The sequence below is a fragment of the Gobio gobio genome (assembly GCF_949357685.1).
Source record: "Gobio gobio genome assembly, chromosome: 24".
Lineage (NCBI taxonomy): Eukaryota > Metazoa > Chordata > Actinopteri > Cypriniformes > Gobionidae > Gobio > Gobio gobio.
The window spans coordinates 1,239,253-1,251,354 of record NC_137120.1 but is presented as its reverse complement, the minus strand read 5'-3'; the positions used below and the strand labels follow the sequence as shown (position 1 = coordinate 1,251,354).

Sequence of the window (12,102 nt, the reverse complement as noted above, 5' to 3'; positions counted from 1 at the left end):
TTGAACAGAAGTTTGGCTCTTTTCTTTTAATCAGATGAATAGAGACGCTTCCCTGCTGTGAATCTGGGAGGAAATGATGCGCTGCTTCCTGTTAGTGTGTGTGACATAAGAGCCGCTTCATTCATCGCTTCTCATCAGAGCCAACCCCATCCACACTCTCTGTTACATAATCAGATTCTGAACACACTGCACTCGCACTGTACACACACACATCAGGCATAACATTATGACCAGTGAGTAACACTTATGATCTCTGTTAGTGGGTGGGATAATGAAGGACCAGTGGAGAACCGGCCACAGGGTCATGGAGGACCAGTGGAGAACCAGCCACAGGGTCATGGAGGACCAGTGGAGAACCGGCCACAGGGTCATGAAGGACCAGTGGAGAACCGGCCACAGGATCATGAAGGACCAGTGGAGAACCGGCCACAGGGTCATGGAGGACCAGTGGAGAACCGGCCACAGGGTCATGAAGGACCAGTGGAGAACCGGCCACAGGGTCATGGAGAACCAGTGGAGAACCGGCCACAGGGTCATGAAGGACCAGTGGAGAACCGGCCACAGGGTCATGAAGGACCAGTGGAGAACCGGCCACAGGGTCATGGAGGACCAGTGGAGAACCGGCCACAGGGTCATGGAGGACCAGTGGAGAACCGGCCACAGGGTCATGAAGGACCAGTGGAGAACCAGCCACAGGGTCATGGAGGACCAGTGGAGAACCGGCCACAGGGTCATGGAGGACCAGTGGAGAACCGGCCACAGGGTCATGAAGGACCAGTGGAGAACCGGCCACAGGGTCATGAAGGACCAGTGGAGAACCAGCCACAGGGTCATGAAGGACCAGTGGAGAACCGGCCACAGGGTCATGGAGGACCAGTGGAGAACCGGCCACAGGGTCATGAAGGACCAGTGGAGAACCGGCCACAGGGTCATGAAGGACCAGTGGAGAACCGGCCACAGGATCATGGAGGACCAGTGGAGAACCGGCCACAGGGTCATGAAGGACCAGTGGAGAACCGGCCACAGGGTCATGAAGGACCAGTGGAGAACCGGCCACAGGGTCATGAAGGACCAGTGGAGAACCAGCCACAGGGTCATGAAGGACCAGTGGAGAACCGGCCACAGGGTCATGAAGGACCAGTGGAGAACCGGCCACAGGATCATGGAGGACCAGTGGAGAACCGGCCACAGGGTCATGAAGGACCAGTGGAGAACCAGCCACAGGGTCATGAAGGACCAGTGGAGAACCGGCCACAGGGTCATGAAGGACCAGTGGAGAACCGGCCACAGGATCATGGAGGACCAGTGGAGAACCGGCCACAGGGTCATGAAGGACCAGTGGAGAACCGGCCACAGGGTCATGGAGGACCAGTGGAGAACCGGCCACAGGGTCATGGAGGACCAGTGGAGAACCGGCCACAGGGTCATGAAGGACCAGTGGAGAACCGGCCACAGGGTCATGGAGGACCAGTGGAGAACCGGCCACAGGGTCATGAAGGACCAGTGGAGAACCGGCCACAGGGTCATGGAGGACCAGTGGAGAACCGGCCACAGGGTCATGGAGGACCAGTGGAGAACCGGCCACAGGGTCATGGAGGACCAGTGGAGAACCAGCCACAGGGTCATGGAGGACCAGTGGAGAACCGGCCACAGGGTCATGGAGGACCAGTGGAGAACCGGCCACAGGGTCATGAAGGACCAGTGGAGAACTGGCCACAGGGTCATGAAGGACCAGTGGAGAACCGGCCACAGGGTCATGGAGGACCAGTGGAGAACCGGCCACAGGGTCATGGAGGACCAGTGGAGAACCGGCCACAGGGTCATGAAGGACCAGTGGAGAACCGGCCACAGGGTCATGGAGGACCAGTGGAGAACCGGCCACAGGATCATGGAGGACCAGTGGAGAACCGGCCACAGGGTCATGAAGGACCAGTGGAGAACCGGCCACAGGGTCATGGAGGACCAGTGGAGAACCGGCCACAAGGTCATGGAGGACCAGTGGAGAACCGGCCACAGGGTCATGGAGGACCAGTGGAGAACCGGCCACAGGGTCATGGAGGACCAGTGGAGAACCGGCCACAGGGTCATGGAGGACCAGTGGAGAACCGGCCACAGGGTCATGGAGGACCAGTGGAGAACCGGCCACAGGGTCATGGAGGACCAGTGGAGAACCGGCCACAGGGTCATGGAGGACCAGTGGAGAACCGGCCACAGGGTCATGAAGGACCAGTGGAGAACCGGCCACAGGATCATGGAGGACCAGTGGAGAACCGGCCACAGGGTCATGAAGGACCAGTGGAGAACCGGCCACAGGGTCATGAAGGACCAGTGGAGAACCGGCCACAGGGTCATGAAGGACCAGTGGAGAACCGGCCACAGGGTCATGAAGGACCAGTGGAGAACCGGCCACAGGGTCATGAAGGACCAGTGGAGAACCGGCCACAGGGTCATGAAGGACCAGTGGAGAACCGGCCACAGGGTCATGAAGGACCAGTGGAGAACCGGCCACAGGGTCATGAAGGACCAGTGGAGAACCGGCCACTGGTCAGTCATGCTGGGACTGGAAGGGGCCGTCCCCAAACTGTTCCCACAAAGTCGGCAGCATGAAATTGTCCAAAATGTCTTGGTGAAGCATTAAGATTTCCTTTCACTGGAACTAACCCCTGAAAAACAACCCCATAAACCCCCTCCACCAAACTTTACACTTGGCACAATGCAGTCAGGCGAGTCCCGTTCTCCTGGAAACCGCCAAACCCAGACTCGTCCATGGGATTGTCAGACAGAGAAGCGTGATTGGTCACTCAGAGAACACGTCTCCACTGCTCTAGAGTCCAGTGGCGGCGCACTTTACCCCACTGCATCCCACGCTTTGCATTGCACTTGGTGATGTAAGGCTTGGATGAGCTAAAATATTAAATATATTTAAGATATGCTAATATATATCATATTTATAATACATTGAAACGTACAATATAAACATGAGGGATGTATATACAGTACATATACAGATAAAGGTAACACAATGACAAAAATGTTGCACAATTCATTCTTTCACATACTACTTTATTTGTTTAAATGTACCTGTCAATACTCAGAGTGTGTTTTCTGAAGTTACTGCAAACCAAACAAAAGCTGCGGTTACATGAGTAATGAATAATTGGCCCGTGCTGATCTCCTGACGTAAGTGTGCCGGGCGTTTCACTCCTGCAATGGCCAATATTGACTGGAAATTAAATTATTAACAAACCATCACAAGCCAGAACAGATGAAATCTTACAGCTCTACGCTGGGATCAACACATCTCGCCGCTGAGTTGATTCTCGAGGTGTGTGTGAGATAATAGTGTGTGTGGGCCGGTGATCTACATGGATCTTACTTGGAAGTTGAAGGGGAGAAAGTGGGAAAATCCCTGCATACTTATGCAAATCAGCTCTGTGAGATCACGGTGGGAGAGACAGGATGTGGGCGGAGCTTCATGATGACCTGCACAGAAATCAGCAGCTTCACTGTCGTCAGACATGTTGTGCAGGTCATTTTGGATTTGAAAAATAGAAAATATATATACACGTTTTAATCCAAGCACTTTTGCACGAGTCTGATTGAATCATAATCTCTCGTGTTGTTTGGTTTGCTCAAGTCATGTGACTGAAGATTAAATTAATCATTTCAGTTACTCAGGAGAAACACCCAAACACACCAACGATCCCGTCAACGTTAATGAATGCTCATGCTATCAATCCTGAGTAATAGTTCAGTGTAATTTATACTACCTTTGTTTTATATGACTTGGCACAAACATCATATCATAGACACTGACCATCTGAGTTTCTAGAGAACTGTGGAAGAATGTGACGTTACAAGCAAACAAGACTCGGCAGGAGTTTGAGAAATGCAGTAAACACACACACACACACACACACACACACACACACACACACACACAGACACACAGACACACACAAGCTCTTATCTGATGCATGTCATCATAAATCATCTTCACACACACACTCAATGCATATGTAGTTTCTCTTCAGGCCTTTCGGCAACACTCAAGGCCCCTTCACACCTCGAACATAACTATATTAGTGTCCACACCAGCTGACGATAACTATAACAATAACTATATTAGTATAGTTAGATAACTATAATATAGTTATCGTTATAGTTATCGTCAGCTGGTGTGGACACTAATATAGTTATCATTATAGTTATCGTCCGCTGGTGTGGAGACCAATATAGTTATCGTTATAGTTATCGTCAGCTAGCCTGGCGTGGCCATACTCAATTCTAGTCAGAATTTGAGTCTGGTACCGCTCCATTGAGCTTTGATTATGGGGCGTGTTTCAACCGAGCCAGGAAAGACCTCAATTGGATAGACCCACAACCAATCAGAGCAACGGAGCGACGCGTAACGTTAGTTGTCAAATGTCAACAGAACTCAACTGCACTGTGTTGCCAAGTCCGTGTTTTTCTCCATGTCCGCGGGTTGAAGCGACCCCAATTATGTGAATATATAAACCCAGGAATGCGAATTTTAGCAGGCAACCTTGCCAAAATAACATATTTTGCCAACCAAACGCAATTTTTTCCGGAGAACACCCCGGAAAGTTATTGTTTTGGACTATAGTTTTGAATAGCAATTGTGCGCGACATTGCAAAAACACTTGGAAACCCTGTCTGCACGCACGCTGGATTAAGTAACATTACAAGAAAAAGATGAGTGTAAACGATCTTTGCCAGTAATAAAATAATTTAAGGATACTCAGAGTACTTACCAACACGATCATCGTTTCTAAGAGAACTAGTGAAGGTGAATGCATATACGAACAAGTTCTCCGTTTAGGATAAGAGCAAATTCAACCCAAGAGCCTTCGATGACGTGGATGATTACGCTACTGTTGATCATCTGTCCATCATCGTCTAAAGCCCGCCTTGACAATTTCATTGGTCCGAACAGTTTCTGTCTGGGCATAATTACTCCTCTATGGAGCGAGTCCAGACCGAATTGCCCGAGCAAAAATTTTTGTGGGCGGGGCTAAATTCGGCTGGCATCCAGGCTAATCGTCAGCTGGTGTGGACACTAATATAGTTATCATTATAGTTATCGTCCGCTGGTGTGGAGACCAATATAGTTATCATTATAGTTATCGTCAGCTGGTGTGGACACTAATATAGTTATCATTATAGTTATCGTCAGCTGGTGTGGACACTAATATAGTTATCGTTATAGTTATCGTCAGCTGGTGTGGACACTAATATAGTTATCATTATAGTTATCGTCCGCTGGTGTGGAGACCAATATAGTTATCGTTATAGTTATCGTCAGCTGGTGTGGACACTAATATAGTTATCGTTATAGTTATCGTCAGCTGGTGTGGACACTAATATAGTTATCGTTATAGTTATCGTCAGCTGGTGTGGACACTAATATAGTTATCATTATAGTTATCGTCCGCTGGTGTGGAGACCAATATAGTTATCGTTATAGTTATCGTCAGCTGGTGTGGACACTAATATAGTTATCGTTATAGTTATTGTCCGCTGGTGTGGAGACTAATATAGTTATCGTTATAGTTATCGTCAGCTGGTGTGGACACTAATATAGTTATCTTTGTAGTTAGATCTGCTGGTGTGGACACTAATATAGTTATCGTTATAGTTATCGTCCGCTGGTGTGGAGACCAATATAGTTATCTTTGTAGTTAGATCTGCTGGTGTGGACACTAATATAGTTATCGTTATAGTTATCGTCAGCTGGTGTGGACACTAATATAGTTATCTTTGTAGTTAGATCTGCTGGTGTGGACACTAATATAGTTATCATTATAGTTATCGTCCGCTGGTGTGGAGACCAATATAGTTATCGTTATAGTTATCGTCAGCTGGTGTGGACACTAATATAGTTATCGTTATAGTTATTGTCCGCTGGTGTGGAGACTAATATAGTTATCGTTATAGTTATCGTCAGCTGGTGTGGACACTAATATAGTTATCTTTGTAGTTAGATCTGCTGGTGTGGACACTAATATAGTTATCGTTATAGTTATTGTCAGCTGGTGTGGACACTAATATAGTTATCGTTATAGTTATCGTCAGCTGGTGTGGACACTAATATAGTTATCGTTATAGTTATCGTCCGCTGGTGTGGAGACTAATATAGTTATCTTTGTAGTTAGATCTGCTGGTGTGGACACTAATATAGTTATCTTTGTAGTTAGATCTGCTGGTGTGGACACTAATATAGTTATCATTATAGTTATCGTCCGCTGGTGTGGAGACCAATATAGTTGTCGTTATAGTTATCGTCAGCTGGTGTGGACACTAATATAGTTATCGTTATAGTTATTGTCCGCTGGTGTGGAGACTAATATAGTTATCGTTATAGTTATCGTCAGCTGGTGTGGACACTAATATAGTTATCTTTGTAGTTAGATCTGCTGGTGTGGACACTAATATAGTTATCGTTATAGTTATTGTCAGCTGGTGTGGACACTAATATAGTTATCGTTATAGTTATCATCAGCTGGTGTGGACACTAATATAGTTATCGTTATAGTTATCGTCCGCTGGTGTGGAGACTAATATAGTTATAGTTATAGTTATCGTCTGCTGGTGTGGACACTAATATAGTTATCTTTGTAGTTAGATCTGCTGGTGTGGACACTAATATAGTTATCGTTATAGTTATCGTCAGCTGGTGTGGACACTAATATAGTTATAGTTATAGTTATCGTCAGCTGGTGTGGACACTAATATAGTTATCGTTATAGTTATCGTCCGCAAGTGTGGACACTAATATAGTTATCGTTATAGTTATCGTCAGCTGGTGTGGACACTAATATAGTTATCGTTATAGTTATTGTCAGCTGGTGTGGACACTAATATAGTTATAGTTATAGTTATCGTCAGCTGGTGTGGACACTAATATAGTTATCGTTATAGTTATCGTCCGCAAGTGTGGACACTAATATAGTTATAGTTATAGTTATCGTCAGCTGGTGTGGACACTAATATAGTTATAGTTATAGTTATCGTCAGCTGGTGTGGACACTAATATAGTTATAGTTATAGTTATCGTCAGCTGGTGTGGACACTAATATAGTTATAGTTATAGTTATCGTCAGCTGGTGTGGACACTAATATAGTTATCGTTATAGTTATCGTCCGCAAGTGTGGACACTAATATAGTTATCGTTATAGTTATCGTCAGCTGGTGTGGACACTAATATAGTTATCGTTATAGTTATTGTCAGCTGGTGTGGACACTAATATAGTTATAGTTATAGTTATCGTCAGCTGGTGTGGACACTAATATAGTTATCGTTATAGTTATCGTCCGCAAGTGTGGACACTAATATAGTTATAGTTATAGTTATCGTCAGCTGGTGTGGACACTAATATAGTTATCGTTATAGTTATCGTCCGCAAGTGTGGACACTAATATAGTTATCTTTGTAGTTATGACAACATTGCACGTTATGAAATGAAGATGTAAGTGAATGCAATTATAAGTAAGGGAAAAAGAACGCTAAGAAAGTTTTTCTAATGTTCCCATTACTTTATGAAAACGTTATCTCTGAATGTTCTCTGAATGCTCTGAATCGTAACATCTAAAAAACCTTCTGGAACCATAACTGGAAGAATGTTTATTAATAACCTTGAGAGAATCTTCCCAGAACGTTACCTGTTAGCTGAGCAATGCCTTTATTCAAGTTTCCACCTTTTTCTTTTTTGGGGCACGGCTTATCAAAAACATTCTTGACCTGAAATAATTCTTGTGTCGGTAATTTCAGCTTTGACAAAAGCTCTTTTAGGAGTGTACAGAGAACATTAGTCATGACAGTCAAACTGACAATCCACCTGATGTTTACAGAACGCATAGTTTTGTGTATTGTTCAAAAATGAAAGTATAGCAGTGCGCTCACCCGAGACGCGCCTAGAAATGAGGTTATGCGACACAAAACATTTAGTTCATGTTTTTGGAAGTAAGAGCTTGTGGTCACACACACACACACACACACACACACACAAAACACATGACAATGGTGTAAAGATCCCGGAGTGAAACTTCTGTTTTTAGTAACTGGTGATCAAGTCATCTGAGAGGGTTTGACGGATTCAACGCGACCCGATTAGCCGTCTCAGATAGCCATAATTCCAGTGTAGTTTAAAGTGTTTTTGTGCTCATACACTCTTTTCTGAGTGTGTTGTGCAGCTCTCACAGGTATTAAATGCTGTGTGATTCCAGACACATGACATTTTGCATCTATTTACAGCTTTGAATTCGGACGATGGTTGTCTTGCTTGCTTCAGCTGCATCTATTTGCATGCGGATCCAAAATTCAAATGCAATGTGCCGTATATATGTGTGTGGATTTGAATGCCGGACCTCTAAAAAACAGTCGCATTGTGCTCTAAAATGCAAAACTAAACCTGCTATGAAAAATGCGTTTCAGTTCAAGCAAAGGTCGACTGCACCAAGTGCGTAGTTTGGAAATTCTAGCCGTGAAAAACAAACAATGAAACAAAATTGCCCTATTTTACAATATAAAGTCATCCTAAACATTTAATGCACATTTAAATCAGGGGCTTTGCATTATATTTCTTAAGTTTACACGGTTTGAAATGCCAAAACCAAACAAAGTTTTGAAGATGGAGATTGTTTAGCGCTGGTTAATGTGATTCTCTGCACCTGTTTGAACTGCCTTTACACGTGCACTAAAATCACCTGATTCAAACACTTTTTTTGGAGACATTTTGGAGCCTCACAGTAAAGAAAATCCGCTGAATCATGCAGCGAGCGAGTTCTTCACTGATATCTGAACCGCATTGTTGACATGTTTATGCTGGTTGGTGGAGATGCGCAATAACTCAAGTAGCATTAGATTCATACGGAAGTGTCACATTTCAACATATCTGTGATCTCTGATAACGAGACTTGAGCAAATATAAAGTAAATGTTGAGAGGGTGAGGCACAACTACAAGTGTTTTCATCAGAAATTTTTATTTTAGAAAAGGCTCATACAAAAAAAACAGCAAATATATGCCATACATAATAGTTATAGTATACAATCTGCGAGGGAATCCTCATACACATTATCCAGTGACTTGACAAATCACAGAAAAATTGAGCAGAATCTTCAATGATATATCTGATTTGTACTCGATTGACAAGTATTATGAAGAATATATAGTTATTACATACATACATATATATCTACATACAGCACATTACAAACACTTCATACCGCCGTCATGTTCTTCGGTCTGCTCTGACAAACAGTGTTACGCATGAAACTTCATTTCCCAATACCAAAGAGCCTTTACAAAGCTTTACAATCTCTCACAGTTTAACCACTGTGTAGAACGTGTGTTTACAGAGTCATTAAGTGGTGCAGCGATGCCGTCAGATCCAGGACACGCCCGCGTGCCGTTCTAACCAGACAAGCACCGCTAGACATTTACCGGTTCATAAAACCTACTTTAGCCAAAACACTGGCTTACAGTTTCTGTGAAACTTTTTCCCTCTGGGAAGAGTGTGTTTCTAAAGCGAGGATCTTTAATCTCAGCCTAAAGGTCCTCAATAGCAGGAGACCAAAGTCTCTACATTTGACTAGAAGCTACGCTCTTTAGTATCCAGTCTCCTCCACTCTCCAACCGGTGGAGTTCTTCCCAAACTTGTAGACGAGCCTGCGTCCATCCACCCTCTCCAGAATCTCTCGCTTGTAGTAATACCTGTAGGAAAGAGCAGGCGTTTTGATTATTCCTCCATCCCAGGGTCTACAGAGACAAATTCCCTCCCAAAACACTTGATCCCAGAAACCGAGACAATTCCCGCCCGAACCCTTGATCCCAGAAACTGAGACAAATCCCCCCAAAACCCTTGATCCCAGAAACCGAGACAATTCCCCCCAAAACCCTTAATCCCAGAAACTGAGACAATTCCCCCCAAAACCCTTAATCCCAGAAACTGAGACAATTCCCCCCAAAACCCTTGATCCCAGAAATTGAACCAAATCCCCCCAAAACCCTTGATCCCAGAAACTGAGCCAATCCCCCCTAAAACCCTTGATCCCAGAAACTGCGACAAATCCCCTCCAAACTTTTGATCCCAGAAACTGAGCCAATCCCCCCAAAACCCTTAATCCCAGAAACGAGACAATCCCCCCTAAAACTCTTGATCCCAGAAACTGAGCCAATTACCCCCATAACTCTTGATCCCGAGCCAATTACCCCATAACTCTTGATCCCGAGCCAATTACCCCCATAACTCTTGATCCCGAGCCAATTACCCCCATAACTCTTGATCCCAGAAACTGAGACAATTCCCCCTAAAACCCTTCATCCCAGAAACCGAGACAATTCCCCCTAAAACCCTTGATCCCAGAAACCGAGACAATTCCCCTAAAACCCTTAATCCCAGAAACCGAGACAATTCCCCTCAAAACCCTTGATCCCAGAAACCGAGACAAATCCCCCTAAAACCCTTCATCCCAGAAACCGAGACAATTCCCCCTAAAACCCTTGATCCCAGAAACCGAGACAATTCCCCTAAAACCCTTAATCCCAGAAACCGAGACAATTCCCCTCAAAACCCTTGATCCCAGAAACCGAGACAATTCCCCTCAAAACCCTTGATCCCAGAAACCGAGACAAATCCCCCCAAAACCCTTGATCCCTGAAACCGAGACAATTCCCCCCAAAACTCTTGATCCCTGAAACCGAGACAATTCCCCCCAAAACCCTTGATCCCAGAATTTTGTCTTTTACCTCATGGCTCTACTGAGCTTCTCGTACGTCATGCTGCTGTTCTTCTTCTTCTGCCCCCAGAGCTGAGCAACAGCTTCAGACTTCAGGAACTTGAAGACGCCGTCCCTGCGGTCCTCCCACTTCATCAGACCCTGGTTCTGCTCCGGATGGATCAGGATGTCTCTGATAAACTCCCAAAGGTGGGTTCCTCTTGGAGCTGCAATGAGAGTCTAGTTTAGTACAGTGGCACCTACAGGTGGACGCCGCTGGATCTCAGAGTCCGGCCGACTTACCGTGCTTGCTTTTTTTGGACTGAATGAAGTGCTCGTATCCCTCGCTATCCCTGGGCTTTGGGGGGCGTCCTCTGCCTCTCTTCTTGCCCTCTCCAGGCTCTTGTTTTACAAAGGTCTCTGTGGAAAAGAAGACAAATGTTAAGACATCTACATGTCGGGTCATTCTCCCACTTCATCAGCTCCTCGAAGGACACCTTCCTGCAGAGTTGAGTTTCAACCTGTCTTTAATTGCCAAGTAATCCCGAAGACCTGGATTATCTGGTTCAGGTGTGTTGGACTAGCCTCTGCAGGTAGATAGGCCTCGAGGAGCAAAGGTGAGCTTCGGAGGAACTTACTAGTGCCAGCAGAGTAAGGTATCTCTGAGTATTCGGGGTCGGAGTCGCTGCTGTTGGACTCGGGTGAGCTCGGGTTCAGGAAGCTGCCTGAAGAGCACCAAACACAGAATTTAGACTTCACAACTTTGGGATGTTATTTGGCTTGACATGATTTGAGACACGTACCAGCTTGAGAACTCTGAAAGCTCTCGGTTAGGGAGTCATATCCGTGGTCGCTCTCTGGAGTCAGCTGGTTGGTGTACTCGTCGAAGTAGCTGTACTTGCTCTCTGAATTATCTGAACAGAATTTCAATGTTATTCCCAGTACAGGTACGGCTCTCTAAATGGTTCGGGTTTTGTGTTGGAATCTGCTTCTCACCTGTTGGGATTGAGGGCTGGACCACCACCGTTTCCAGCAGAGGTCCAAGGTTTGGACCATGCATGAAGGGGAATGAGTCCTGCAGGATGTTTTCCAGGATGTCCAGTTCAGATTCACTCAGAACGGTGTTCTCAGACAGGTCATTAACTGTAGAAACAAACAAATCAAGGGTGTTAATGCATTCCCAAGTGGCACAACCTCCAACAAAACAGTTCGTTTGGACAAAGTTGCTCACCATATCTGGCCTTCAGGTTCTCCAGACTCTGGTGGAGACGTTCGCCGAGCCCCATTCCAAACATTCCCATCAGCATTTGCTTGGACATGGAGCACAGTGTGAGCCCGTCCATGTTGCAGTAGGTCATATTC

General features: G+C 45.5%; 1 protein-coding gene across 1 annotated transcript in view; it reads right to left on the bottom strand.

Moving 5' to 3' along the window:
* Positions 1-8,981: 8,981 nt before the first annotated feature.
* The window catches only part of elf3 (E74-like factor 3 (ets domain transcription factor, epithelial-specific)), a 4,767-nt gene continuing 1,646 nt past the window's right edge, over positions 8,982-12,102 (bottom strand). Inside the window, exons 3-9 of the mRNA XM_079807903.1 lie at positions 11,972-12,102; positions 11,737-11,883; positions 11,544-11,654; positions 11,379-11,465; positions 11,044-11,160; positions 10,772-10,967; positions 8,982-9,736 (exon numbers count right to left, since the gene is read on the bottom strand). The exon at positions 11,972-12,102 is cut by the window's right edge and continues 100 nt beyond it. Of these exons, the coding sequence (XP_079664029.1) occupies positions 9,631-9,736; positions 10,772-10,967; positions 11,044-11,160; positions 11,379-11,465; positions 11,544-11,654; positions 11,737-11,883; positions 11,972-12,102 (895 nt within the window). The 3' untranslated portion in view covers positions 8,982-9,630. The remainder of the gene's footprint in view (positions 9,737-10,771; positions 10,968-11,043; positions 11,161-11,378; positions 11,466-11,543; positions 11,655-11,736; positions 11,884-11,971) is intronic.